The following is a 27,402-nucleotide window of genomic DNA, read 5'->3' on the forward strand; positions in this document are numbered from 1 at the left end:
TTGCTCTTTGCCTCCTGCAGAGGGCACTGCCAACTTTTCCGGGGCCAGGACTGGGCTGGTCCGGGCCCAGAACTGCCCGCCCTTCCAGGGAGCTGTATGGCTTGCAGGGCGGCCCAAGCCTGTTATTTGTGTGAAGCGAGGCCCGAGGGACCCCTGGGAGGGCGCCCTGTGACGCCTGCACGAGCAGGGCGATGAGGTGAGGTTCTAACTGCTAAGTGGGGGAACCACCTTGAGGAGGAAGGAAGCTGCGTCCTACTTCCCTACATCTGGGTGTGCGGCGAACACTGCAGCAAGGGCCAGGCTGCAGGGCCTCTGGAAGGCTGAGGGGCTGGCATGGGCCCTTCCACGCGAGACTGGAAGAGAATGATCCTGGAGCTCCCTGAGTCAGGGCACACCTCACGTGCAAAGTCCACGGGCACCTCCCTCCTGACCTGGCAGGCCGGGCAACTTCTTCTTTTCCTCCTCCTCCTCCTCTGTCTTAAGATTTTATTTATTTATTTATTTATTTGGGAGAGAGAGCCTGCGTGTGCAGGGGGAGGGGCAGAGGGGAGGGAGAGAGCCCTCGAGCGGACTCGAGCGGAGGGCAGAGCCCGGCTTGGGCTCCATCCCAGGATCCTGACATCATGACCTGAGCCAAACCAAGAGCTGAGGGTTGCCACGGAGCCACCGAGGCACGTAGGTCTGGTAGCTTCTACGAGGGCCTGGGGGAGAGGCCCCTCTGGCGCCCTGCTCCCTGACTGACCCAGTGCCTCTGCCTCCACCTCTGCATCTGCGGAACCGGGTCCATTGAGCTCCTGGCTCAGAAGCGCCGCGGGGCCTGGGCAGGCACACCCGTATCCGTTTCCCCCCGCGCAGAGATCTGAGAGACCTAAACCGGGCTGAGGCCCTTGCTGGCCCTGGTGGAGGGTGGGCGAGTGCCCGCACGAAGGCAGCGGAACAGGGACTCTGCGGGCAGGGGAGCCCGCCTTGCCCCAGAGCCTCACATCTCCTTCCCCCGCTCCTGGTGCTTGGGCAGCTGTGCAAGCCCCACGTGGCTCTGGCCGCGCCTGCCCCGCGCTCAGCCGTACACGTCTTTCCGCGTCTTCGAGATCGCCCGCCTCGGGCCTGTGTTCAGAACCTGCAGGCGAGCGCCCAACAGGTGTTTGCTCAGAGAGTCTGTGTTCCGTTTTGTTTTGCTTCCATTGCCTTTTTTTCTTCCTAATTTACACACCATGAAACGCACATTTGGAAGTGTTTCGACAAGCGTCTCCCCCAAGGGATCACTCCCCCGGAAGGACACGGAGCTGAGGTTCTCAGACCCCAACACGGCCAGGACTACCCCAGGCTTGTCAGAGGCCAGGCTGCCAGGCGCCCCAACCTTCTGGCCAGTGTCTGGGCGCACATGGAGCACATGTTTCCCAAGCGCTGCTCCCTCCATCACACTCTGAACCTGTGATGGAGAACGTCTCCATCACCCCAGAAAGCCCCCTTGTGCCCTCTCTGGGTCACCTCCAGCCCTCCTGTCCTGCCTAGGACAGGAGGCCTAGACCGGCCCACGGTGGGGTCCTGCTCTGTGCCCTCCCGTGCCAGGCTCCTTTCTGGCAGCACCGCGCGCATGAGGCTTACCCGAGCCGGGGGCTGTGCAGGGCTGTGCACCAGCGCTCCCTTGGCACCGCGGGAAAGCGTTCTGCTGCCCGGAGTCACCAGTCTGTCCACTTCTGTGGACGGACGTTTGGGTTGTTTCCAGTTTGGAGCTGGAGTAAAACTGCTGGGAAGATCTGGGTACAAATCTTTGCGTGGACATGTGTTTGTCCGAGGAAGGGAGGGCTGGTTTGCACAGTGACATGTGCTGAGCTTTTCAAGGAGCCGCGTGACGACTCTCCTGACAGTCTGTGCACCGTTCCCCACCAGCAAGGTGGGAGCGCTCCCGCCCCACGGCCTCCCTGACACTTGAGATTGCCGATCTTTTGATTTTATTTTGAAAAGCTTTTACTTATTTATTTGACAGAGAAAGAGAGTGAGAGAGCATAAGCGGGGGGGGGGCGGCAGGCGGAGGAAGAGGGGGAAGCAGGCCCTCCAATGAGCAGGGAGCCCGATGGGGGCTCGATTCCAGGACTCTGGGATCACGACCTGAGTCGGAAGCAGACACTTCACCAACTGAGCCCCCCAAGGCGCCCCTAGATTGCTAGTCTTTTTAAATGTTTGCCATTTTAGGAAGAGGTCTAACTGTGGTTTTCATTTGTGTTTCCCCGGTGAATAGTACCTGTTTTCCTCTGTGACACATATTTCTTATTTTTGTATTTCTGTGACAAGTGGAAGGCTCTTTCAACAAAGATGGACCAAGGAGAGTAGTGACCCTTGACCTCTACCTCATAATACACAGAAAGTCAGTCCGAGATTCGTCAAAGACTAACATGCAAGCCAAAACTAAAATGACTCTGAAACGGCCACAGGAAAATATTCTTGTCACTTGGGAGCAAGCAAACATTTGTTGTTGTTTTTTTTTTGAGAAGATACAAAAAGGCACTAACCATAAAGTTAAAATTTGTTACATTGAATTTCATCAAAATTTAAAATTTCTCATTGAAGACACAGTTAAGAAAATGAAAACATAAGCCACAGATTTGGAGAAAACACCGACAATATACACACATCCGACAAAAAGACTTGGTCCAGAATATATAACAGAACCGGACAGCAGTTACGAGACAGATAAGCTGCCCATATGACCCAGCAGTTTGCTTCCGACGGCAGATTTCGCACACCGTGCCTTTGGGAGGCCTTCTGAACTCAGCGTTCCTCATGTGGGACAGAGTCCCAGCGTCAGAGCAAGGCAGGAGTCCAGCCTTGTGGACCCAGATCTGTGCAGGAGAAAACCAAACCACCAGGCCCGGCCTCCAGCCGGCTCCTTCCCAGGCGACCGCACAGGAGTCTGTCGGAGTCGGGGCCTGGAGCGCCAGGCCGGGGCTGAGGGCAGGGAGTGCCTCCGGGGCGCCTGCAGCCCCACGAGGACTGGTGGGCAGGGCCTCAAGCCCACTCCAACCTCCAGTCCTTGCGCTGCCCCTGCCCCTGCCCCGCGGGCCACCCTGGCGCTGCATCGTTGTCTGCGGCAGCTGAGGGCCACAGTCCGGCCAAGGCCCCATTCAGAGTCTGCAGCCTGGAGGCCGCTTCTGAGCCGCCGCTCCCCGGGGAGTCAGGGGCCTGAACTCGGTGGCTCCCCCACCATCGTCCCTACAGGCCCCTCTGCGTTTGACGGAGCGGGCTGGAGAGCATGGTTCTCGGCAGGGGAGTCCACGCAGGCGTCTCCTGGACCCAGGAGAGTGGGCAGAGCGACAGGCTGAGTTGCGGGAGGACACAGGAGGCTCCGGGAGGGCGGGGGCCTGACAGGTGGCCGGCGTGGGTCTGTAAGGCCGGCGTCTTACGGAGAGTTACCAGGGACCTTCGACCTTCCGGCTCCTCCAGGGCCGCCCCGCCGGAAGGGCTGTGAGGACGTCCCCATGGCTTCTTTCTTTTCAGGGCCTGGTTGTTTTCTGCTGACCACAGGCGCGGGCCCCAAGGCAGGCCCCAAGGCAGGCCCGGCTCAGGCAGCTGGGACAGGGCGGGCCGCAGCGCTCCCTGCCGGGCGTTCCCTCCCGCCTCCACGGACTGGGCGCTCTGGAAGCCCGACCACGGAGCCCCAGATCTGTCTCCCCACACCCCCAGCCCTGCCTGTCCCTTTTTTTTTTTTAAGATGTTATTTATTTATTTGACAGACGGAGATCACAAGCAGGCAGAGAGGCAGGCAGAGAGAGAGAGGAGACAGCAGGCTCCCCGCCGAGCAGAGATCCCGACGCGGGACTCGATCCCCGGACCCTGAGATCATGACCTGAGCCGAAGGCAGAGGCTTTAACCCACTGAGCCACCCAGGCGCCCCTCCGCCTTCCCTTTCTGAGTGGGGCGGCCCGTGGGGACCGGACGCCCCGGAGGGGTCGTCACTCCAGGGTCCAGTCACTCCGGGGAACACACCGCGCAGGGGCGCCTCACTCCGGAAGCTCATTTCGGGGAGCGCCTTCCTGAGGGGGCGCGCAGCGCTCTGGGGACGCGTCCCTTGGGGGCACACCTGCTGGCGGGAAGGGGACACCAGTCTGAGGACCCGGGGCTGGGGGAGGAGAGCACGGACGCGGAGACGCGGTCTCCCGGAGGGACTGGCCCGGGGGGGCGTGGCCGTGGGGCGGGGCGCCGTCTCCGGGGCGGGGCGCCGCCTCGTGGCGGACGCGCGTCGGCCCCGCCTTCCCGCGCCGCTCTCCGACTGGCTGGCGCGGAGCGGGCCGCGGGGCATTGTGGGCCGCCGCGCTCGGGGTCGACTTGGCCATGTCGAGCTCACCGGTGAAGCGGCAGAGGATGGAGAGCGCGCTGGACCAGCTCAAGCAGTTCACCACCGTGGTGGCCGACACGGGCGACTTCCACGGTGAGGCGCGCGGGACCCCGAGCTCCGGGACGCGCGCCGCCGCGGGTGGGGGGAGGGGCGCGGAGAGGGCGTCCGGGGGTCCCCGGGGCGCGCGGGCCGGGAGGGAGGGAGGCGGGAGCGCAGGGCCTGCGGGCCGCGGAAGGGGCAGGGGTGAGGCGGGGCGCTGCGTCCGAGCCGCTGGAAAGACCTGGGGGAGCTTCGGGGGTCCGCGGGTGCTGGCCGGGCTCGCAGGGCTCCGCGCTCCGGAGGGACTCGGGGCGGCCCCGGAGCGCATTTCGTCCCCGACCCCTCGTCCACGCCGCCCGGGGCCGCCGGCGTGGTGCGTCGAGCGGGAGCTCGCGGGAGCTCCGGGAGCGGAAGGGCCGGGACTGGCGGGCCGGGCCCCGCAGTCGCCTGTTGCACACCCGCTGCGGCCCGCCCCGGGCTTGGGGGGCGGCCCTGGGCGCGTCCACCGGCCGGGGCCGCGGAGCCGCGCGGGTCGGACCCCGCGCTCGAGCACCGCGGAGTTCCCGTGCCGGGGACCAGGGGGTTTCCCGGCTCCGAATCGCGTTGGCGGGGGGGAAGCGGGGAGGGGCGTCTGCGGGCCCCCGAACCGGCCTCGGTCCCGCTCGGCCGCGAAGAAACCAGATTTTCAGGAAACCCGGGAAGGGCTGCGCGGGGTGAGGGCGGGAGGACCGACTTCCGCTCTTTTCTGCTTTCTCACGGTGGCTTGGGAAACCGGGTAGTTCCTCCTTGGTGACCCGCAGAGTGAACGCCCGCTTTCGGCGGCTTCCGTGGGGGACGCGGGGCCTGATGCGCCTGGGTCCGGCCTGCAGGCGGGCAGACGTCCCCTCGCGGCCGGCTCCCGGGGCGCCCCTGCTCACCCTGCCCTTTTCTCCAGACCTCCGGGCGCTGACCTGAGTAGGGCAGAGTGTGCTGCAAGCGCGCTCCTCCCTGTGCTGCTTCCCTGCTTAACACTTAGACTCGATTTCTCTCTTCGCAGGCAGAGCCTTGGTCTGTCTTTCCTGCTGCTGTCCCTGCAGAGGGGCCTTGGGGCAGCACTTGCGCTTTAACCCCCTTTTCAGAAATACCGCAGCCCACGTGCTGACGTTTCTTTGTAATGAACATTGGCAACCTTGAGAAGGTCCAGTGGTTGATACCGTATAGCCCTGAACATGGCATACTTGCAGATAGCGTTTGGTTTTGTGGTCATTTATGGCCTGAAGGTTCTTACCTTTGGCGGGGCTGAGGGGTGGGTCACAGGCCGCTGTGAAAACGCAACCAGAGTCACTGATGCTCTCCCCAGCACAGTGCCCCCACCCTGCACCACAGCTGTTCACTTCCATACGTCGGGGCCCTGAACCCTGAAGCCCATCTGTTGACCCTGGCTGAGCACTAGTTTCGTTGTTAAGTTTCTCGAAAGTCAGCCTTGTCAAGGCCTACTTTTTTTTTAAATCAAATTCTGCTTTTTTTTTTTTTTTTTTAGATATTTTTTATTTACTTGACAGAGATCACAAGTAGGCAGAGAGGCAGGCAGAGAGAGAGGGTGGGGGAATCAGGCTCCCCGCCGAGCAGAGACCCCGATGCAGGGCTCATTCCCAGGACCCTGAGATCATGACCTGAGCTGAAGGCAGAGGCTTAACCCACTGAGCCACCCAGGCGCCCCAAGGCCTACTTTCATGTAACAAAACTCCCTTCAGTACATCCCTCCATGAGTTTTGACCTGCCAGCATAAACATCATTGCGGAACATTTTCTTTCTCCCTCCCTCCATCGCTCCCTTCCCCTCTTCCTTTCTTCCAGGCTCCCTGCCCAGTGTGGAGCACGCACAAGGCCTGAACTCCTGACGCTGAGATCAAGACCTGAGCTGAGGTGTGCCTGGGTGGCTCAGTCGGTTAAGCGGCAAGCTCTTGATTTCAGCTCAGGCCATGATCTCAGGGTGGTGAGGTCGAGCCCTGGGTCAGGCTCCGCTTAGATTTTTTTTTTTTTTTTTTTTTAATTTTAGAGAGAGGGCGGGGAGAGGGGCAGAGGGAGACAGACTCTCACGCAGACTCCCTGCTGGGAGTGGAGCCCAACCCAGGGCTCGATCTCACGACCCTGAGATCATGACCCAAGGCCAAAACGAGAGTTGAACACTTAACGGACTGACCCACCCAGAGGCCCCCAGAGCACTTTCTCTTGTTACTATTTTGAAATATAGACTCACAGGAAGTTGCAGAATTAGCCTGTCAAGTCCCATGAATCCTTCACCCACTCTCCCCAGTGGTGACATTTTCTGTGACAGGGGTGTGATGTTAGCACCAGGAGGTTGGCACCAGTGCGACATTGGAAAGAGGCAGCAGGCCTGGCCCCGTTGAGCGGCCGAAAGCTTGAATGGGGGTGGGGCGTCCATTCCCAGCCCTGGTTTTACAACACGGATAGACTCCTGTTGCTCGTGCTCCTGGGGGCGCCCCCGTCACTGTCCTTGGCAGTGCCTGGTCTCCGTCTCTAGTTTTGTCACCAGAGTGTACTTTGAAAAGACTAACTTGCTGAATGGCTTTACTGAGCCCGCTGATGGTCTAGCCAGATGCGAGTTTGAGGGGCAGCGGCCGTGGGGGAGCCTGCAGTGGGGCTCCGCGGGTTTCCTGGTGCTGCCGGCTCACTACTGAAAGAGAAGGAAGAGAGCCGTGCATGGTGCAGCCGCGTCCCTCCCTGTCGCTGGCCTGGGCACCTGCCCACAGTTGCTGGGCTGCAGGAAGTGCCTTCCCAGCTGTGCCAGCTGCCTGCCTCCCCCCTCGGTGGAAGGGGCAGCTCCCCGGGGGCACTTGGACCTCTGGCCCTAATCTTAGTGGTGGTTGTGTTGTGCAAACACTCTTCCGGGGCGGGGAGGGCAATGCGTGTGAGGTGTGGCTGCTCCCTGCGTGGGGCTGGAAGACACACTGGCCTCCGCTGGGCTGCCTGGGGCTTGGAGGGACTCGTGTGCAGCAGAAGTCCACTCACTCTCCTGCTGTCCACCCTCTTTCCCCAGCCATCGACGAGTACAAGCCCCAGGATGCCACCACCAACCCGTCCCTGATCCTGGCTGCGGCGCAGATGCCGGCCCACCAGGAGCTGGTGGAGGAGGCCGTCGCCTACGGCCGGAGGCTGGGCGGGTAAGCTCGGGGCAGGGCGCCGTCGCTTTAGCTGCGCCCACACGCTGGTTGGCTCTTAGACTCGGGGTGGGCCCTGGCGTCTCCATCAGCCTCATCCGTGCTGCTTGCGTGTGGTGCCGCCGCCGCAGGGCGTGTCCAGTTCAGGGCCCAGTTTTGTTTCAAGGACTGTGCACCCCTGTAAACACTGCCCCAGTTCACGTGCACCCCAAAAGTCCCCTCGCCCCCTTTCGTGGTGAATGTCCCAGCCGAGGCAAGCACTGACCTGTCGTTTGATCGTCTTGTAACAGCTTTGCTACAGGAAGACTCGCCCAGTGCAGTCCAGTTTTTTCTGGTAAAGTTTTTCAGCGGTGCAGTCACCACAGTGCAGTCTAGAATGTTCCCTGGTGCCCCTGCTCCTCCCCTAGGCAACCACAGGCCGGTTCTACTCGCCCTCTCTGTGCCTTTTCCTGATGGCGCTCGAGGTCTCTGTGGGGGTGACGGTGCCCCGCCGGGTGGGGGCCTGCGGGGACCGAGGCACAGGCCGCGAGCGGGAGTCCGCCCTGCCCTTCGCCACATGGCCCGCCGCAGCTGGCCCCTCTCCCTCCTCTAGAGGCTTGTCAGGGGCCACGAGGCGGAGAGGTTCTGTCTGGAATGACGCGAAGCTCAGAGGCAGATGGTGGGCCCGGCTGCCTGGTGTGAACGTCCTCAGTGCCCCCGAGCCGTGCCCCTCGATGGGTTTAAAGTGGTGGACGACATGCTGTGTGTTTGCCACGAGTCGGAAAAAAAAACAAGATGGAAGGGAAAGGAATTTGCTGCAAAGGAATGAGAGAATTTATTTTGTAGAATCCTGTGAACTTAAAAGCTTTTGGCCTAATTTGTCTCTTTGAATTTCAGGTCGCAAGAGGAACAGATTACAAATGCTATGGATAAACTTTTTGTGTTGTTTGGAGCTGAAATATTAAAGAAGATTCCGGGCCGTGTGTCCACAGAAGTAGATGCGCGGTAAGGACTCGGGGTCGTGGGGGGTCGAGGGGCAGAAGCCGCAGCTGGCGTGGAGACGCAGCCGTGGCAGCAAGCACTCGGCCGCTCCCCTCAGAGAAACCGTGGTGGCCCTTCCTGCCACGCACGAGCTGGGTAGATCCCGGGGAGGAACGGGACTGTGCGGCGGGCCTCAAAGCTGCACCCCGCGTGGGGCTGGGCAGGCTGCGGGTGCCCACTCGCTCCTCCTCGGGGGGCGTCCGAGGTGCGTGGCTTGACAGGGGGCCTCTCGTTCCTGCAGGTTGTCCTTTGACAAGGACGCCATGGTGGCCCGGGCCCGGCGTCTCATCGAGCTCTACCAGGAAGCTGGGATCAGCAAGGACAGGATCCTCATAAAGCTGTCATCCACCTGGGAAGGAATCCAGGCTGGAAAGTAAGGATCCCTCTGAGGGGCCTGCTGGGGGCTCAGCTTCCATTCCGGGGCTGGGGTTGTGTGGCCACGGGCCCGCTCGACCCTCAGTCCAGAGAGGGCCAGCATGGGGGGTCCAGGTCACCACTGTCCAGAGACACCAAAGCCCCTGTGGGATCCCCAGTCTCCCGTCCCCCCGTCTCCCATCAGTTGGAAGAAGCAGCTTGTCGTTAAACCACATGTGTACGGCCGAACCGCCCGGAGCCTTCCTCCGTGTGTTCTCGCCCAGAGAGCATGGGTGCCGGCACAGCAGTGGGCGAGGGCGTCTGGTCACACGTGTTCGGCCTGTGCGCTCACTGGCCTGCCTGGCACCCGTGGCCGCTCAGCCACCCTGTTTCTGGCTCTCTAGCCCACTTGTTTGACATCAGTAGAATCTCATGAGGTGGCCTTTCGTGTCTGGCTTCCCTCCCCTGCTGGCACAGGTCAGGGCTGCATCCCTGGTCAGGCTAATGTGCCACCGTGTCTACACATTTTTGTGTGTCCACTCACCCTTCCGTGGACACACGGCTACGTCCACCCTTGGGGCTGTCACGAGTGTGCTTTTGGGAACAGCTGTGCACAGGTTCAGACACGTGTTTGCTCCCGTGGGCACCTCTGTGGGAGGGGGGTGCCACGTGGGACAGTCCCTCCGTGCTTGGCCACCCCTTGGGCGACCCTCTGCTTCCCACTGGTGTCATCCGCGGCCCTACTCTCCTTTTCCGTTTACTCAGTTTTTCTATTTGTCAGCAGTGATTGGAAAATTGTTCTGAGACTCCTAGAAGTTATTACTGACACCAGGTCAGCCGGTCCCGCTCACGCCCACCCTCTCCCCGGAGCCCCTGGCAGCTAGTCTCCTCAGTCCTCGAGCAGATAAACCAGGGTAGCGCGGCCAAGCCGGGAAGAATCTGCCAATGAAACAGAAACTCAGAGGAGGCTGCTGGTGCCAGGGTCTCGGGCAGCGGTGCCCGCAGTCGCTCACACTGCTCAGCGGAGGTCCAGATCAGTGGGCCAAATGCATCTGAGCCACTCCCGGGGCCGCAGCCACACGATTTCCTAAGGCTGCAGATGTGCCCCGCAGCACAGTCAGCAGTGCAAGGTGGTGTGGGGTGGGAAGAGGGGCCGGGGGCGTCCCTGCTTGGCAGTGGCGCTAAGGGGCCTCGGGGTCGTGCAGGACAGCCCGCTTGCCGGTGAGCTGAGCGCTCTGCACGGATCGCTCGCCGCCAGGGCAGCCCCCCGGCTGGCACAGCTTCGTCTCGTGCCATCCTGGTGTGGGGAGGAATGGATGGTCTCGTCCTGGGGGACTCTCCTCCTGGGCTGTTTCCTGCAGTCTGTGTTCCATCTCACACTCTCCGTAAAGTCACCCTCCCGGCACGCCCCACAGGTCGGGTCAGACCAGCACGGCTGCTGGGTCCCACTGAGGCCTCCCGCAGGCACCTGCACCAGGCACACAGGCCCTGGGAGAGCCTGGCCCTGCTGCAGGGCGCCGGGGCCTGTGCCGCCACTACCACCGCGTCCGCATTCCCTGCAGCCGTGCTTCATGAATGCTGCTGGGGGGCCACAGGGCATGGGTCCCTCTGACAAGGTCCCTGGTGGATAGAGACACGGCCAGAGGGGCCTGAGCACAGGCTTAGCCGTCACAGCCCACTCCCCAGCTCGCAGCAGTGTGAGCACTGCCCTACAGGCCAGGCTCAACCCCAGGATGTCCCAGTGGATTGGGGGGCCGGCAGGGGGCGCCCGGGAGGCTGCAGGTCAGGGTGGGACGGAGGACAGGTCGCCACTGCGGTGGGAGGGGACTTGGGGGGTCTCTGGCAGCAGCCCCGGGGGTGCAGGCGCACCGGCCTGGCCCAGGGAGACCCACCGTGGTTCTCAGGGCCTCGTTTTGGAAACAGGTTTATCAGAGAAGCCCGCCAGGCAGAGCGCCCCGGCGGGTGTCGCACACGTGAGCCGCTGTGCTGACCCGGGGGCCCTGTGTCCCCGCAGGGAGCTGGAGGAGCAGCACGGCATCCACTGCAACATGACGCTGCTCTTCTCCTTCGCCCAGGCCGTGGCCTGCGCTGAGGCGGGGGTGACCCTCATCTCCCCCTTTGTGGGCCGCATCCTCGACTGGCACGTGGCCAACACAGACAAGAAATCCTATGAGCCCCTGGAGGACCCGGGTGAGCTGCCTGTTGAAGGAACAGGGTGGGGGGCGCGCAGCCAGCCTGGGGGTACAGCTAGGTGGGGGGGGCACAGCCGTGGCAGCTCTGGGCCTCATCCTGGGCGGGCACTGCCTCCGGCATCCACAAGGCCATTGGGAACACCGTGTGTGCGGCCCCAGGGGTGAAGAGCGTCACCAAGATCTACAACTACTACAAGAAGTTTGACTACAAGACCATCGTCATGGGCGCCTCCTTCCGCAACACCGGCGAGATCAAAGCGCTGGCCGGCTGTGACTTCCTCACCATCTCGCCCAAGCTCCTGGGGGAGCTGCTCAAGGACCGCAGCGAGCTGGTGCCCGTGCTGTCGCCCAAGGCGGGTAAGCCCTCTGCCCCTTGGCTAGCGGCCGCCTCCACCCTGGTTTCCGAGCGTGGAGGTGAGGGACTGGCCCGAAGCAGCCGGTGTCCTGCCCGCCAAGGGAGCCTTGCCGGGGCCCTGCCGAGATGCTGGGCGGCCCGACCCCACAGGAGCTGGGACACACGGGGGTGCGGGCGGCTGTGGGAGGCCCCGGTGCCTGTCCCCCGCAGCGCAGGCCAGCGACCTGGAGAAGATCCAGCTGGATGAGAAGGCCTTCCGCTGGCTGCACAACGAGGACCAGATGGCGGTGGAGAAGCTCTCGGACGGGATCCGGAAGTTTGCTGCCGACGCCGTGAAGCTCGAGCGGATGCTGGTGGTGAGCGCCCCACACTCAGGGGCGGAGCTGGGGGTTGTCGACTCCCCTGGCCGCCTAGACTGTGGCCCAAGGCTTCGGGACCCCCTCCTGCAGCAGCCCGGGCAGGGGGCAGGGGCCACGAGCGTACGCCCGCCTCTCACGCTCTCCCTTTCTCCCCTTCTAGGGCCGCATGTTCAGCACAGAAAACGGAAAATAGGGCCATGCCTGAGCCGGGCCACAGATCTGGGCCGTCTGAATCGGGGCCGATTGCACATGCCTTGTGATGAATTTTGCATTTTTTACCAGTCGGGGCAGGGATGGATCATAGAGTCAACATAAAATTTTGCCTAATTCATTCACGCAGTCACTTCTCTTGTGCCACGTTCCTGTTGCTGGTCCAGCGCCCCCTTCCCCTGCCAGCTGCCCTGGTGCTCGGCTCCGTGGGAGGGGGTGGCGCCACCTCGTGGGCACGACTGGCGTGTGCAGGCTCTCAAGCTGCTGCAGGGGGAAAGGGCTTGGTGGGGGTGGCCCCGCCCCCGCCGCCCCCCAGGGTCTGTGCAGAGGGAGCCAGGTGTGAGGAACAGGGCTGCTGAGACTAAAGGACCAAGCACTGATGCCCAGATGCCCCGGCATCCGGTCTCCGTCCACCCAGGCTGGCAGCTAGCTCTGCAGAGGCCCCTTGGCCACCTCCCAAGAGCAGGAACGGCAGGACACACAGCGCAGGGCCTTGGAGAGGGGACGCACTGCGGGCACCCTGGCCCGGCCCCAGCAGGTCTGGCCTGTGCTGAGCACGGCCCCCAAGGTGTGCAGGGGGCAGCGGGGTGTCCACGTCCTGGGCAAGGCTTTGCACCTCTGTGTCCCAGCGCTCAGCCGGCAGGCGGACAGCCAGCTGCTCAACAGGCCGCACCCCAGGACTTGCAGGTCTGGGTCACACGTGCGTGCACACATAGCCAACATCAAGCCCGCCCACCCGCTCACACGTACAAGCTGGTGATCTTAATACCTAGAGCCATGCGGACCACCAAGACTGACTGGTCTAAAGATTTTACTGTTCGAAGCAGTCTACACCCCACGTGGGGCACAGACTCCCCTTGCCACCCCGAGACACAGGTGTGCGCTCCACGAGCCAGCCGGGTGCCCTGACCCCAGCTTTAGGACGTTCCCGTCCCCCCAGAAGGAGGCATCGTGTTCATGTGCACCCCTCACCCCCCGACAGCAACTCTGCTCTGTGTAATGGACTCACACACACCCGAGGTCTGGCTTTGCAGGCCGCGGTCCAGATTCGGTCTGCACGATGCTCCCAGGACCCCATTCCTCTTCCAGGCCAAGTGACGTCCTAGCACACGGCTACTCGCGCCGTCTGGCAGTGACGGACACTTGGGTCAGGGAAACTACGATTCGTTAAGTCGCTCTGTTACGGCGGCTGCTGCTGTCACCGGCACTCACGGGTCACTCCTGTGGGGCTGTGGGTTACTTCCGGTGGGTGCAGCAAACGGGACTGGGGGGGGCCCCGCCCTGCACCGACCCGGAACCCAGGAGTCGTCTGGCCGAGCTTGGCGAGTGTTGGTAGCGCTTCACAGATCACAAGAGACGGAGCTCACAAGGCATGAACTTTAAAACAGCTTGTCCAGAGATGTCGACCACCCTGTGGTGGGGACCGAGGCCCAGAGGACCCAGGCCTCTCAGTGGAGCCGGCCAGCTGGGCAGTGGCATCAGGAGCTCCGGACACGATGCCCCCAGAAAAACTCCAGAGGAGCAGGGCTGCATCTCCACGCTCTGTGGCGCGGGGGAGGCGCCGCCGCCTTCCCGTCTTCCGTTCCGGGGGGTCAGACGCAGCAAAGCCGCACAAGCCAGGTCGGGGAGGGGCACAAGCCAAGGTGGGGCGCAAGAGGACCTGCCCAGCCCCTGGAGGCCCACGAGCCCAGAAGGTGAGTGGCCACGTCGGGATGGAGCACCCCCGCGCAGGCCTGTTGAGGCCTGGCTCTACACATAGGTGTAGACCGAGGGGCACCGCTCCAGGGCTCCTGGCCAGCAGGACCCGCACTTTGGTCACTCTACCTCGAAAGCTCTGGGGCAGCTGCAAACCCACACCACGTGGGCAGGGCTCTGGGCGAGCAGTGCTGCTTTCTGAAGACCCAGCAGTTTCAGCATCAGAAGCGATGGCCTCACACGGTGTTACCGTCACACTCTGAACCCACACACACGGCAAGGATTAAAATCAGGGCTGCTCCTTCAGCACCGAGTGGTCTGGGGCCCGCCTGGGGGCCAGGAGCCTGTGTCCCTCACAAGCTGCCCCCTGGCCTTGGGCAAACGGGAAGTGCCGAGCCAGCCCCAGGCAGCTGGACCATAGCTTCCCCCACCAACACCTACAGGAGTGGGGGGGCAGCACAGAAGCCTGGGTCCTGTCCTCAACACACACAATGGGGTCCTGGCACCACCACCAGAGAGACTGGTCAGGGTGGACAGGGACAGGCAGAGGGGAGGGACCAGCCAGCAGGGCACAGGAAGACCAAAGGATCCAAGACAAACACGGGGACCCCCACGGCCGACTCCCACAGACCAACTCTCTGAGCCAAGCACATGCGGAATTCTCAGAGACCACCTGACGGCCCTGAGCCCCTCCACTACTCTGCCCCCGGGAAAGCAAGTGGCCTGGGGGTGGGGAGGGCGGCCCCTCCCCCAGAGCTCACACTCCTCAGGGCTAATTCTCAGAGGCCTCCAACAATCCCGCTGGGTCCAGCTGGGCATCCAGAAGTCACTCTCGGGCTGTCATGGAGGCGGGGTCCCTGGAGGCCTGAGGAATCCGGTCGTCTAGAGGGGGCTGTGTCCGCTGGCAGGCGGGAAGCCATCTCATTTCCTACAGGACGGGTCCGGTCGAGGCTCAAGTTCCAGCAAAGGGCTGGTCAAGAACCAGGACCCTGCCCCCCATGCCGTCCACGGCTCCTCACCGGCCACCGCAGAGAAAGAGCAGGTTGTGCACAGCTGGGACAGTGGAGCTGGCATTCTGGCCTGTGACCAGGTGGCGGTCCAGCACCACGTGCACAGCGTCGGGCTCACTGGCTGTAGGACGTCCCGAAAGCATGGGCTTCAGGCAGGCTCACAGGCCAGGCGCACCCTGAGAACCGGACCCCTTCCCTCTCAGGGGCCCCCAGAGCGCCAGGCAGCCAGCCTGGGTCTCAGCTGTGGCCCCTGGCCAGTGTCTCCCCAGCCCCGGCTCACCACTGAAGCTGGCGCCGGCATCCTTCACAAAGTCCTCCACGATGAGGGGCAGGCGGGCAAAACCAGGTGCCCTGACGAGCTCGTACACAGAGGGCTGTTGGGGAGCGGGTTCCCACCCCCAGGTCAGGGCACCACAGCGCCCACAGTTGCCCTCCCCCAGCACAGGGCCCGTAAATGCACTGAGCAGGCAGCCTCAAGCTGAACCCCCCAGCGCACAATTGGGGGAACAGCAGGGCACAGAGCCCTGGGAGGGGTGCGGAGAGGCTACAGCTGGCCCGGGGTCGTAGGGGCGCACACTGAGGTGGTGCTCCTGCGCCTCTCCTCCCCCAGCCCCCTGCACCACCTGCCAAGCTGGCCTCATACAGCCCCAAATGGTCAGGCTTCAATCCTTGCACGTTAGATCTCCCTCCGGTCCCCTGTCTGGCCAGGCTCCTTCTCCAACTCCAGGCCCTGCACCTAAACTTCCTGGCCCCGAAGGGTATCGTGCACATGACAGGCACTAAAACTATGTCAGCTCCTTCCTTGGCACCCCAAAGTTGCCCCGTACCCCATTAAGAGCCCCCTGTGCTTCCCTCCCCATGTCCAGAGCCACGGGCCATGCCCTGGAGGCCACCCTGGATGTCAGCAGGGGAGGGGATGGGAGAGCAAGCAGCACAGCTACCAGCCTGTGGTCCCGGTCTGGGCAAGTGACTGTCCCCCTGCCAGAGGGGACAGTCCCTGAGTTTTCAGGCACATATGCAGGTCTCTGATGCCTGGGACCATCCCTTGTGCAACACTCACCCCTGTGATGCTGTAGCCCTGGAAGACCCAGGATCGGTCCTCGTGGGTGGCACAGCACAGAGCTGCGACGCCATGGCCAACCGCACAGATAGGCTCTGAAAGGAAGAGAAGGTCTAAGGCCATGGACACCCCCCCGGGGGCCCCTGCCCCTCTCCCAACACCTCCCGCCTCCAAGCTCCCTCCCCACCAGTCAGCTTCTGCACCGGGACTAGGCTTGGTTCACAGCTGCTTCCTCAGGTTTCGGCCAAAGAGCAGACACAGGCCGTCACAGGGTGTGGCAGGCCCATGACCAAGCCGCAGCAGACCCACGGCCGGCTTGGTGGATGTCCCCGCCCTGCACGGCTGCAGCCCACCTGTGAACACCATCCCTGACGGTCCCTCCACGGTCCCTCCGGAGCCCCAGCCCTGCCCGACAGTCACCCAGAGCCCTCCCCGAGGTCGGGTGGGCGCACGGGCATTCCCACGGTGGCAGTGGCCAGGAACAATCACTCTCTGTCCAGACCATGCTGGGAACGGGAGGCCCTGCTCCCACTAACAAAGGACGCTGTGTGGAGCCCCTGCGTTTCTGTCTGCTGGTCCCTAACAAGCATCCTATCCCCATCAGGCCAGGCAGCAGGCCACATCTCCACAGCACAGCCTTTCTCCCAGCCCCCGCTGGCCTCAAACCCTGAACCCCACGAGGAACAAAGCCAGCACGTTGCCACCCACCTCAGAGGGAGCTACGGGGGGCAGCCACCGGCCCCCCTGGAACACAGGCAGAGGGCACACAGAAGGAGCGACCTGAGGGGCACCCCACTTCGAATGTGTGCATCCCCGCGGACAGCCCAGTACCCTCATGCCCTCTGGGGCCAAAATCGGAGGCTCCTCCCATCTGCCCTGTCTGCCCTGAAACATCGCACTGACCTGTCCCGTCTGCCGGCAGAGCGCCGTTCCTCACTAACCTACATACCCCATCCACACCCCAGCCCCACACGTCACCTACTGTTCTCCGAGCGGAAGTGCTGGAGGATGCGGGCCAGGGAGCCACTGCTGGCCAGGTCGGCCAGGGCCCCAGGACAGCTGGGAATCAGGAGGGCGTGGTACCGGGCACCTGCGGGGAGGTCACAGCAGGGCAGTCACCGAGAGCGGGGCTGCGGGGCAGGATCAGCCCCCCAAGAGGACCAGTCAGATGCCATCATCTGTCATTTCTCCCCACACACACACTGGGAATCCCAAGACCCACAAGCCCTCCCTAACTTTTCCGTGTTTCCCTGTGCCACCCACCTCCCTCCTCTAGACAGAGAACTCTGGGCCCAGGATTCTGGATGAATGCTGCCCTGGACAGTCGAGCACTTCGTGGCAAGCCAAGTACATCAGAAGCAGAAGCACGGGAGCACTGCGGAGGCCACAAACCCACCTAGAACCCCCACACCCCAAAGCCGCAAGGTCTCAGCAGCCTGGGCCCCTCACCATCAATGGACTCCAGCTTGGCAGGGCTGGCGTACGCCTTGAGGCGGAAATCCTGCACCCAGCGAGCATTGCCCTCATTCACATCCACGAAGTCCATGGTCTTCCCCTGTAAGAGCAGCAGGGGCTGCAGGTCAGCGGCAGACACCCCACTGTTGGCTCACGGGGGCTTGAAATGCCGACAAGAGCTTGGGGACAGCCCAGACCCCTCACCCAGCCATGCCACACCCCACCCCCAGCTAGCCCCAGCTGACCCTCAGTCCACCTCCTATAAAGTGCGCCCACTGTCCGCCTGGGGAGGACAACAGAAGTATGCAAAGTGACAGACACGTAACCCATTGCTGCTGTGACCCCCAGTCCCATGCCAGAGAAGATAGAGAACTCCAGGTGGAAGGTCTGTCCCGCCCTCACTCTTACACGCAGGGGCTGACCATCGACGAAAGGTCTCCCTTGCCAAAGGTAGGGCCAGAGCCCAGGAAACAGGAACCAGAGCTGGATCACCTCAACAGGGCCCTAACCCTCAGCCCTACCACCTCCCTTGGAGTCACACCAACCTCAGGCTCCCTGCTTCTCCCTGAGAGCGACAGCACTCTTCCCAGACTCACCCCCCCAAAAGGTACGGGCCCCATGGGTCTGGCTGGACTCACCCCAGGGGTGGCCACCTGTAGGTTGAAGGCGGCGCTGGCCAGCGTGAAGCAGTGAAGGAAGGACTGGGCAGACACACCTGCAAAGTCAACACGGCTCTAAATCGGGCACTACTGGACCCTGTGGGCAGGAAGAGGGGCATGACAGTCCCTGCTCCAGACACCCTCAGGGTCTCCTGGTCCCCCACCTCACCATGCTGGGGCAGCAGCCCCAGCCCACAGCCCCTGCAGGATGGGCTCTCTGCCCAGCCTGGCCACGAAAAGCCTCTCCAGAAGGCAGACTCAAATGCAAGGTCCCCAGGTGCAGTCACGGAACCACCAGCGACCCAGCCGGTCCCCACCCCCGGCATTCAGCCGGGAGAGGTAACAGAGGGCGAGACGTGTGTCCTCAGATGCAGGGCTGCGGCCCAGTGTCGGCAGGAACACGGGAGCATCCCGACCCCCATGGGCTGGCCTCGCCCCTGTCCTCACTTTAGGACACTTGGCCGCTGCTCACAGAGCTCCTGGACCCTGCCCACAACGCCCAGTGCAGCTCGCAGCCCTCTTCTGCCCACTTCCAGTCCAAAACATTCCCCGCTGCCGGGGGCTGTGGCCCCACCAGGGACGTCTGCTTCCAAACGGGCACCTTTATGTCCATCCTGGACCGAATCCCTAAACCTCAGCTTGCCCTCTGCCCAGCCCTGCGCATCGCTGGGTGTTATGGCGGAGCACAGGCACCCACCAACCATCCGCGGACTCTGCCTAATTCTGCCCTCAGTTCCTTGAACCCGGCTTCACCCCTCCTCCGGGGTCTCTGCAGGGCCCCCTCCTGTCCTCAGTGCCCTAGTGGCCTTTTCAGAGCTGTGTCCCCTCCCCATGGCACAGCCACGCCAGTCAACCCCTCCTCACCCTACCCCACACCTTGGTGGTCTCCCCCACCTGCCTCTCCAGGACAGAGCCCCACTCCTGACGGCTCCTCCCACCCACGCGCTGGGCACGGCGACGCTTCCACCTGCAATTCTCCCAACCTTGCCCACTTGGGCAGCTCGAGTCCGGGAAGGCTCCGGAGCCAGACCCCGGGTCCCGACCCTGGGCTCTCCGCCACGCGAGCTTGGGCTCGCTGCTTCCATCTGACGAAGAAAGCGCAGGCGCGGGCCTGGGAAGCGCTCAATCGGGCGCCTTCCGGCTGGTCAGTCAGGCGGACCCCGGCACCGGCCGTGTGCCCTGCGGGAGCCGCACGCCGGCGCCCTGGTACCTCACACGGCAGGACGGAGGGGTTCTCCGCCCCCGGGACAGCTCCTCCCCCAACCCCTCACGCCCCGGCCGCAGGCTCACGGCCACCCCCGCGGAAAGGCCCACGGTCCCACCGGCCCGCTGCCCAACCCCAGGCGCGCCGGAACACAGGCCAGCCCCGCAGCTCCTCGGACAGCCCACCGCCCCCCACCACACCCCGGCCGGCGCGTCCAGGACGGCAAGCCCCGGCGCGTGACGCACGGAGGCCCCCAAGGGCCAGCACCCTCCGCCGCGAGGCGGCACCCGTTCTCCTCCCACAGGAGCGCCGCGCCCCGGATCCCCACGCAGGAGGCCAGGGACGCCGGCGCCGCTCCCCTTCCAAGGCGGAAGCGCCGCAAAGGCGAACCGCTCGGGGTCGGCGGGCCTGCCGGCCGCGCCGCCACGCAACACGCTCGCGAGCCTCACCCTCCGCGGCGCCGCTGGCCACGAGGAGGCAGGCGGGCCGGCTCGGGAGTCGCTCGGACGCCATGGCATCTGCCAGAGCCGGCGCGGCTTGCGCGTGCGCGTGCGCGTGCGCGCGCGGGGGGAGGGGTGCCGGGAAACGCCGGTCACGTGCTACGGCGCCTGGAGGTGGGGCCGCGGGCAGCGCCGGGCGCATGCGCCATGTCTCCTCTTGCTCGGAGCCACCCCCTAACTTGGTTCCAGGACTGGCGGTGCCAGGCGGGCTAGGGGGCGGGGCGCCGGGGGCGTGGGGGCTGGGGGGGCGGTGTCGGGAGGGCAGCAGGTAGGTGCGGGGAGCGGGACGGGGCCGCCGGGGCGGGGGGAGAGGCTGGGGGTCGTGCTGGCGGGGCTCAGAGCTTGGCCCCAAGGCGGCGGGAGACAGCGTGGGCCGACTTTCCCGGCCCGACGCCTCAGCAGCCTTGAGCAGACCCCTGGCCCGGCCCCTGGTCGCAGTCAGGAACACGGTGCCTTTCCCTTTTCGTCGTCCCTTGGGACAGGAGCGTGAACCAGGAGAGAGGACCCCTGCCCGTGAACGAGGGTGCCCGTCCCGTGGATGATGGTCCCTGCCTCGTGGATATGGGCACTTTACCCTGGATCACCGAGAGTCTGGAGACACAGCATGGAATGCGCGGGGCAAAGCGCCCTCCCAAGGGGGCTCACGTCCTGCAGGTGGGGGCTTCGAGCATGGGTTCACAGGTGACAGTAGTGGAGTGGGCCGGCCAGCGGGGAGAGGAGGTGGGAGGGGGCCAGCTCAGTCGGGAAAATGGGAGGCCAAGAGTTTAAGGAGGCCGGCCACTCCCCTGGGGCAGAGAGGGTGGGGCTGCGGCGGTGGGTGCTTGTGTGGGCAGGGGTGGGAGTCTAGAGATCAGGGGGGTCTGCAGGTGTCTGCGGGGGCAGGAGGGATGGGTTCTGCCTCCAGGATGGTTGTGGGGAGACAGAGGCATCCAGGGTCGCTGGGGTTCAGCTGAGTCCCTGGAAGAGGATGGGTGTCCCTTCCTGAGATAGTTCTAGGTGCTGAGTCTGGTGAGGAAATCAGGGTGCCGTTGGGCAGAGCTGCATCTCGAGCACTGCTTCCACTGCTTCCACTGACTGGGAGACACACGGGTCAGCTGCAGATTGTTAGGTGCTCTCTAAGGCCTGGGCCTGGGAGAAGGGAGGCCGGTAGAGGGCCTTGGGCACAGGCTGGTGGTAAAGAGAAACAGACCCACCCCTTGGCCCCCACAGGCCACCTTCCAGGACCCCCTGCTTCAGGAAATAGGGTTTCCTCGAGGTCTAGCCAGCCTCAGTTCTGACTAAAGAAACCTTTGTCGTGGGTAAAAAATGCCAAAGTGGCCGAGGCCAGGCCAAGGACCTCTACTCTCCTGGGCACTCCTACCTCCATGACCACCGGCTCTGTCCTCTACCTGGTGAGGCCGCACGCTCCCACAGCTCCTGACTACCAGCAACCCCCAACCTCAGCAGGACCCTCCTATTATGAGTGAAGTAGAAGCTTGGGGCTCCCAGCATTGGTAGGGCCTCAGGACAGGGGACAGGAGCTGTGTGGGTGAGTGGAGGACTTTGGATGGAGACCCACAAGCCTGAGGTCATAGGCTAGGCCTAGCCACAGAAAGAGCTTTCTGGGTTTAGGAGGGCTCCCCACGTGGGCATTCGTGGGATCCAGGGGCTGGAGATGCCAGGCTGCAGCGGGGGCCATGGGACCATCCTGCAGGCCCAGCCCCCACCACACCACCCCCCGGGCCGCCCTGACACCCACCTCCTCTTGCATCACCGAACTTCATTAGGCCAGGCCGCTCCCTTCTGCCACTAAGAGAACAGACGCGGTAGCTGGGCTGTGGCCCTGTACTACGAGGCTGATGCGTGCAAGTGGGAGCACACGTGCACAAGTGCACTCTTGTGCTCAGAGGCAGTGTGCGCTCCACTGTACACCTAAGTCCTTGCAGAACGCTTGCAGGATGGACCCACCTGCCTGAGCAGGCTGATGGCCGAGCCCATGTCCTGTGTGTGTGTATCACCCCAACCCCAGTCCAGGGCAGCACGTTTGCCTGGGTCAGTGGCTCCCAGCACATGCAGGGCTATGAGGGTCCAGGTAGCTCGTGGCATCTGGAGTTGGGGTGGGCAGGTTCCACGGGGCAGGTGTGATATATGGGGTCTTGGTCCAGGTCTGGCAGCAACCTGCCTCTCTGTGTGGCCCTGTGGGCAATGAGGACTGGACGAGAGGGAGCCAGAGGCCCTGTCATGGTGACTAGGGTTAGCCCTTAGCAGGGCTGCCCCCGACATGAGGCTGTGTCTGTTGCCCTCTTTACCCACACCATCCTGCTGGCTTGTCTCTCCACTGCCTGAGTGAGTTCCCATTCCATTGAGTTGGCCCCTTGCCCCTTCTGCCCCGTCAGCCCTGGCAGGCGAGGAGGGGGATGCTCCTGCAGCCCAGCCTTGGGCAGGATTGGGATTCCCGCAGGCGGATCAGTGGGCAGTTAGCTCTCCCTCCCAGGGCAGAGCCCAGGAGAGCCTCAGGGACGGCTCTGCACCCTGGCCCACGTCCGGATGGCTGTCTCCTGAGAACGATCCAGGCCTGGGGGGAATGGGCCTCCCCCTCCAGTACCCCTTCGTCCATCCCCAGGCCCTCCCCAGGGCCTCGCCAGTGTCACAGCTGAGGCCCTGAGGTGTGGGGCTCGTGGGCATGGAGTCCTAGGGCATCAGCCAATAGTGACTGCCCAGGAGAGGAAGGGAAGGGCCAGGGAGGGGGGCTGGGGCCCCCAGGGCTCTGCTGCTGTGGAGTGATGCCCTTGAACCCGGGGTTTTGGTTTTGCTCGGGGACCCTGAAACATGAGGTGCAGGGTGTCCCATGACATGTTCTCAAACACCAGTCGGGTTCACGGTCTCATTCCTGTCTCTGTACATTGCTCCAGATGGAACAAGGATGGTTGGGGGGCGTTCCCGGGGGCCTTTCCAGTAGGCACTGCCAGAGTCTCAGGACCCCTGGCTCTCTTGCTGCCTTCCTTTCCAGAGTGTGCCTGAGCCAGTCCCCCCGGGAGCCTTCCCACTTGCTCCTCCCTCTGAAATGCTGGAGCTCCTCTTTGTCTGGCGAACTCCTAACTCTCCTTCAAAGCCCCTGGGCACCAGAGGCACCATTTGCCCTGTGCTCCCTTTCTGAGAAACCCCCCTAAGCTCACAGGGCTGCCCTGAGTGCCCCCCCCCCCGCATTAGGTGAGCCTGACTGCTGGGTGGACCTCAGACAGGAGACTTGGGACAGGGCTCTTTCTCAGGGCTGGTGTGTCATGGGCAGCCCTGCCAGCCAGACTGCTGGTCAGGGGACCCGTGTCCTGGGCCCAGCTGCATCCCTCTTTCCAGCAGTGCTCAGGCTTTGGGCACTTTTGCTGGGGCCGGGGGTGGGATCTGGAGACTTAGAGCCCAAGCACTAATGAAGAAGACCCTGAACCAGACAGCAGAGGGTGGCCTCCGCTAAGGGCATGGGGCTGCAGAAGCCAGGGCAGTGGGCGGGGAGCACTGGGGTCCCTTCACCTTCATCGCGTAGAGCGAAGTGTGGCCCAAAGATGTCAGCCAAGTGGGCAGGCAGTTTGGTGGCCTGGAGTGGGGTGATACGGCAGGGAGGCTGGCTGCATCCTGCCCAGGACATTAGGACAGGGCTCCATGCATAGGTGGGAGGGTCCACAGGAGTGTCTGAATGGGGTTCCTCTCAAACACACCTCCAGGTACCACTGTGCTGGGTTGGGGGCAACGGCCACCCACACTCAGCCTTTCTTCCCGCTGGCCAGGGATGGTTCCCAGCAATGTCACCGCAGCACCCTCCGCAGGACCGCAGGGGCCAAGCCGCTGTCCTACCCCGACAGTTGACCGTGAGCTGAGGCTGGCAGGTGGACACTGCTCACCAACCCTCCGACAGCCTCACCAGACCTCCCTGCGCCAGAGACACTGGGCCAAGATGTCCAGGCACACCAGAAACAGCCACTGGAACACAGGGAGCCTCTGCCTGTCTGGCCCAGGGACTAGGGGTGAGGTCAGGGAGGCCCCGAGCCAGGGAGCTGGGGGTGGGCACTGAAGATCCAGGAGTCAGGACTGGCCTGCAGCAGCTGGGGTCAGTCCCCGGAGCCAAGTTCTCTGCCACCTGTGCCTTCGGGGGGGTATCGGTCACTCTGCCTCCGTGATGGAAGAGAGGTTCCAGAGGACCCCACTTAGCCCCAGGCCCCTCTCTATGGGGGAGGGCAGGGTCTGGAGACAGCGGCCAGCTCCACTCCCTGGTCACGCCAAGAATGCGTTCCAGGATGGGACTCCCCAGAGAGGGACTGTACACTCCGGGGAAGGAAGGGGTGCTAGATAGAAAAACGAAGTGGAGCCCCCCCACATACCTCTTCTGCGTCCTTATAACCCTGACCACCCGTGCCCTCTGAAGCCCACATGTGGTGCAACGTGGCACAGCCTGGCAACAGGAAGACATCAAGTCCTGGTACCACGGCCCAGAGCCCAGGTCTTTGGGGAGTCCCTGTGCTGCCCGGGTGAGGGGTGGGGGCAGGGTGTCCCTCTGACGGTGCCCAGCCGGTGGACACCTCCGTCCCAGGACACGATGCTCCCACCTGAGTTTTCCTGATGGCCTTGAAAATTTGATTTGTATTTATAGTACGTACTTTTTTTTTCGTTTGTTTGAGATTTTGTTAATTTATGACAGAGATAGCGAGAGAGGGAGAAGCAGGCCTCCCTGAGCAGGAAGCCCGACGCAGGGCTCCCAGACACTCTATAGTACCTACTTTTTAAAAGAGATTTTTTTAGGGGCACCTGGGTGGCTCAGTGGGTTAAGCCTCTCCCTTCAGCTCAGGTTACAGTCTCAGCGTCCTGGGACTGAGAGCTGCATCTGGCTCCCTGCTCAGAGGGGAGCCTGCTTCTCCCCCTCGTCCCCTCTCCCCTCTCCTCCCCCCTCCTGCTCACTCATCTCCTTCCTGATGTCAGTATCTTTGTCTCTCTTTCTCAAAAACAAAAACAAAAACCACAAAAACCAGCCTTGGACATCTCTAAGAGTTTGCTTATTTTGGAAAGGTCCCTACTCAAGTGTAGGAGCACAGTGGGATGGAAGCATCCAAACCCCACATGGACCCCCGAGACACGGTTAAGCTAGTCTCACGTCCCCAAAGAGGGGATTCCAGGAGCTGAGTGTGCATGGGAAATCAGGAATAAAGAAACAGGGGCGCCTGGGTGGCTCAGTGGGTTAAAGCCTCTGCCTTCAGCTCATGTCGTGATCCCGGGGTCCTGGGATCCAGCCCCGCATCAGGCTCTCTGCTCAGAGGGGAGCCTGCTTCCCGCCCCCCCCCCCACTTGTGATCTCTGTCTGTCAAATAAAAAAAAAAAATCTTAAAAAAAAAAAAAAAGGAAACAGGAGATCATCACCAAGTGCTACCCTAAATCTACCCTGACAGGTGGCTGGTGTTAGCCGGCCCCAGGCTCTGCACAGGCCTGGTTGTGCTGGGAAGTGAGAGGTGGAGGCCACAGCAGGCCAGCAGGAACTGTGCACGTCCTGGGCTCCCTTGGACCAGCTGATGGAGAAGAAGTAACTTTGGATCTCCAGCTTATTCACACACAAAACCTAAGGTCCACAGATAGGCTGAGACATGACATGTACTAAACATGTGCAAATGCCAAGAACATTAGCCTGGAAGGAGGAAGAGCTCCTTCCTTCCGACCGCGATTTCCAGAGCGCACATGGTAAGGGGCACGGGAGTCCATGTGACGACCTCAGACTTTAGAACTTCTGCGCTCAGGAAACAGAGCAAAAGGGAAGCCAGCCACTGGGTAAAGATGTCTGCAGTGTGGCGAAGGCTTGGTAGGCACAACAAGTGGAGAATTCCTCCAAATAAATGAGAAGAAGGCGCTCCGTCCAGCAGAAGAACGGACAAATGGCATCAAGAAGAAGAGTCGCGAAAGACAAGGCCCAAATAGCCAGGAACTTTGTGAAAAGAAGTACATTAGAGCCGTGCAGAGAGAAACAACCAGAAGAGGTGGTCGGACTCGCACAGTCTGCATGTTTCCCCCCTACCCGGGGTGGGGGGAGCGGGGCCCTCGCCGCTGTGTGAGACGCAGCCCCTGCGCGGCCCAGAGGAGGGGCAGCAGGGTCTCGAGAGAGAGGAGCACGTCCCCAAGCACGTCCCCGTCCGCAGCAGCATCAACTCACCACAGTGGGAAGGGGGAGCAGCGAAGTGTCTGTCGACGGACAAGCAGGCGAACAAAATGTGGTCTATCCATCGACGGAACATAAAGCAGCCTCGGGAAGGAAGAGCGTTTGGACGCCTGCCGTAGCATGCGTGGGCCTGGGGGACGTGATGCGGAGTGAAACAGGCCGGACACAGGGACAAACACTGCAGGATCCCACCCAGGTGGGGTCCCTAGAGCCTCCAGATTCGCAGGGACAGAGAGTGGACGGTGGGCGCCGGGGCCGAGGGAGGGATGGGGGTCAGTGTCTCGGGGACGGTTTCCATTTGAGAAGTTGGAAAGTCCTGGACATGGTTGGTGGGGATGGCTGCACAACAGGAATGTGCTTCGTGCCTGAGCCACGCACTCGATGTGGCTAAGGTGGTAAATTTTGTGTTCTGTGTATTTTATCGCAATAAAACAAAAAACAATAAAACAGAAACAAACAAACAAAAAAAGATATGTTTGCACCACACGCACAGCCCACCCTAAAGGCGCCGGGCACAAGGGCCCTTACAAGGATTTTCATCGCTGCCCTATTTGGAAAGAAGCTCGGCGTCCTGTGAGCTGGCGAACAAGGCGGGGCGGGGGCGGGGGGGGGGGGGCGACCTCCAGTGGAATGACCACGTCGAGGGCCAGGCTCTGGGCTTCCAGTTGAAGATGACAGAGCTCGTCCTCACAGTCAACTCTACCGGCTGCAAAAATTCCCTAAAATATCAGGGGTTTGTGGGAGAGGGGACTGCCCAGCCGAGCGGGGTGGGTGGTCTGCTGAGCACCGCAGCAGCCCCGGCACCCGCGGGGCAAAGGGGCTGGAGGCTGGACCCTTGGGCCAGGTCTGCCCTGCTCCGCAGCAGCCCACCTTGTGTGGCCGGCTCTGGCCCGGTAGCTCAGGGACTGGAGCAGCCAGCGGTGTGGGGGTCAGGAGGAGGTCCCAGGACTCGGAGGAGGCACGTGTCTGGACAAGGCCGCCAAGCCCGTTTTGGACCTTCTCACTCCCAGAAGTTTCTCCGGACTTGCCTGGGCCTGATATGCGGGTACAGGGAGCGGGTGTGCCCCTCTGGGAGGGTGGGTACCAGGAAAAGAAGGGAAGGGCGTGCCCCCAACACGTGAGCTGCAAGAGGCTGGGGACAGGAGGGGCCAGAGTGACAGAGCCCACAGGAGCGCTTCTGGGCCCAGCAGGGCCTTGCTTCCCCAGACCCTGCCCCTACAGCCTTGCGCACGGCTGGGGGCACAGGCAGACCAGTCGGTCACCTGGTCCGAGCGGGCTCAGGGAGCTGTGGGCTATGGGGCGGCAAGAGGAAAGCCCATCTCCCCAGTCTCCTCTGTGCCCCGCACAGATGGGGAGCTCACCAATGACAGCGATGGAGAAAGACACGCCCTGGCCTCAGATGCCAGAGCAAGGCCCCCCACAACCATGCCCTTCCTGCTCCAGTCCCAGCCCTGCCCCGTGCACTGCAGTGGGCAGCCCAGGCCTGGGGGTAGGAGTCCATCTAGGGCCAGGCGGGCAGGAAGGCCTGGCTGTGGCGGTCTGGGACGGGGCAGGGTCTGGGTTCAAAGGCATGGGGGTGGCTGGAGAGGGGGCGGTGGACGGTGGCACCTGGAGCTCCCTATTCCTCCCTG

The 27,402-nt window shown here is 62.9% G+C and overlaps 2 protein-coding genes across 3 annotated transcripts; one reads left to right on the forward strand and one right to left on the reverse strand.

The window, feature by feature from the left end:
• Positions 1-4,296: 4,296 nt before the first annotated feature.
• LOC111149472 (transaldolase 1) lies at positions 4,297-12,151 on the forward strand. The gene is made up of 8 exons (XM_022506561.1): positions 4,297-4,426; positions 7,412-7,535; positions 8,409-8,516; positions 8,794-8,925; positions 10,921-11,096; positions 11,258-11,455; positions 11,664-11,809; positions 11,973-12,151. Exons 1-8 carry the CDS (start codon positions 4,330-4,332, stop codon positions 12,003-12,005), a joined length of 1,014 nt encoding a protein of 337 aa, XP_022362269.1. The 5' UTR covers positions 4,297-4,329; the 3' UTR covers positions 12,006-12,151.
• A 665-nt stretch (positions 12,152-12,816) lies between these two features.
• On the reverse strand, positions 12,817-19,655 carry LOC111149473 (glutamine amidotransferase like class 1 domain containing 1). Of its 2 annotated transcripts, XM_022506564.1 has the most exons (8): positions 19,555-19,655; positions 17,881-17,957; positions 17,237-17,342; positions 16,770-16,877; positions 15,788-15,882; positions 15,008-15,101; positions 14,737-14,848; positions 12,817-14,645 (listed from the first exon to the last, which is right to left on the reverse strand). In XM_022506564.1, exons 1-8 carry the CDS (start codon positions 19,616-19,618, stop codon positions 14,639-14,641), a joined length of 663 nt encoding a protein of 220 aa, XP_022362272.1. In that variant the 5' UTR covers positions 19,619-19,655; the 3' UTR covers positions 12,817-14,638. The 2 variants fall into 2 exon arrangements, with proteins under 2 accessions (XP_022362272.1, XP_022362271.1); XM_022506563.1 differs by lacking the exon at positions 12,817-14,645 and having other exon boundaries at positions 14,781-15,101.
• Between the last annotated feature and the right edge of the window lie 7,747 nt (positions 19,656-27,402).

This window comes from Enhydra lutris, unplaced genomic scaffold (genome assembly GCF_002288905.1).
Source record: "Enhydra lutris kenyoni isolate GAN:26980312 unplaced genomic scaffold, ASM228890v2 scaffoldscaffold22, whole genome shotgun sequence".
In the NCBI taxonomy this organism is placed as follows: Eukaryota; Metazoa; Chordata; class Mammalia; order Carnivora; family Mustelidae; genus Enhydra; species Enhydra lutris.

Coding starts and splice junctions, on each gene's coding strand:
- LOC111149473 (XM_022506563.1), bottom strand. CDS start 19,618: ATGGCGTCCGAGCGACTCCCGAGCCGGCCCGCCTGCCTCCTCGTGGCC. Junction 17,958..19,554: donor GGCCAGCGGCGCCGCGGAGG/GTGAGGCTCGCG, acceptor TTGACTTTGCAG/GTGTGTCTGCCCAGTCCTTC. Junction 17,343..17,880: donor TACAGGTGGCCACCCCTGGG/GTGAGTCCAGCC, acceptor CTGCTCTTACAG/GGGAAGACCATGGACTTCGT.
- LOC111149472 (XM_022506561.1), top strand. CDS start 4,330: ATGTCGAGCTCACCGGTGAAGCGGCAGAGGATGGAGAGCGCGCTGGAC. Junction 8,517..8,793: donor TCCACAGAAGTAGATGCGCG/GTAAGGACTCGG, acceptor TCGTTCCTGCAG/GTTGTCCTTTGACAAGGACG. Junction 11,456..11,663: donor CGTGCTGTCGCCCAAGGCGG/GTAAGCCCTCTG, acceptor TGTCCCCCGCAG/CGCAGGCCAGCGACCTGGAG.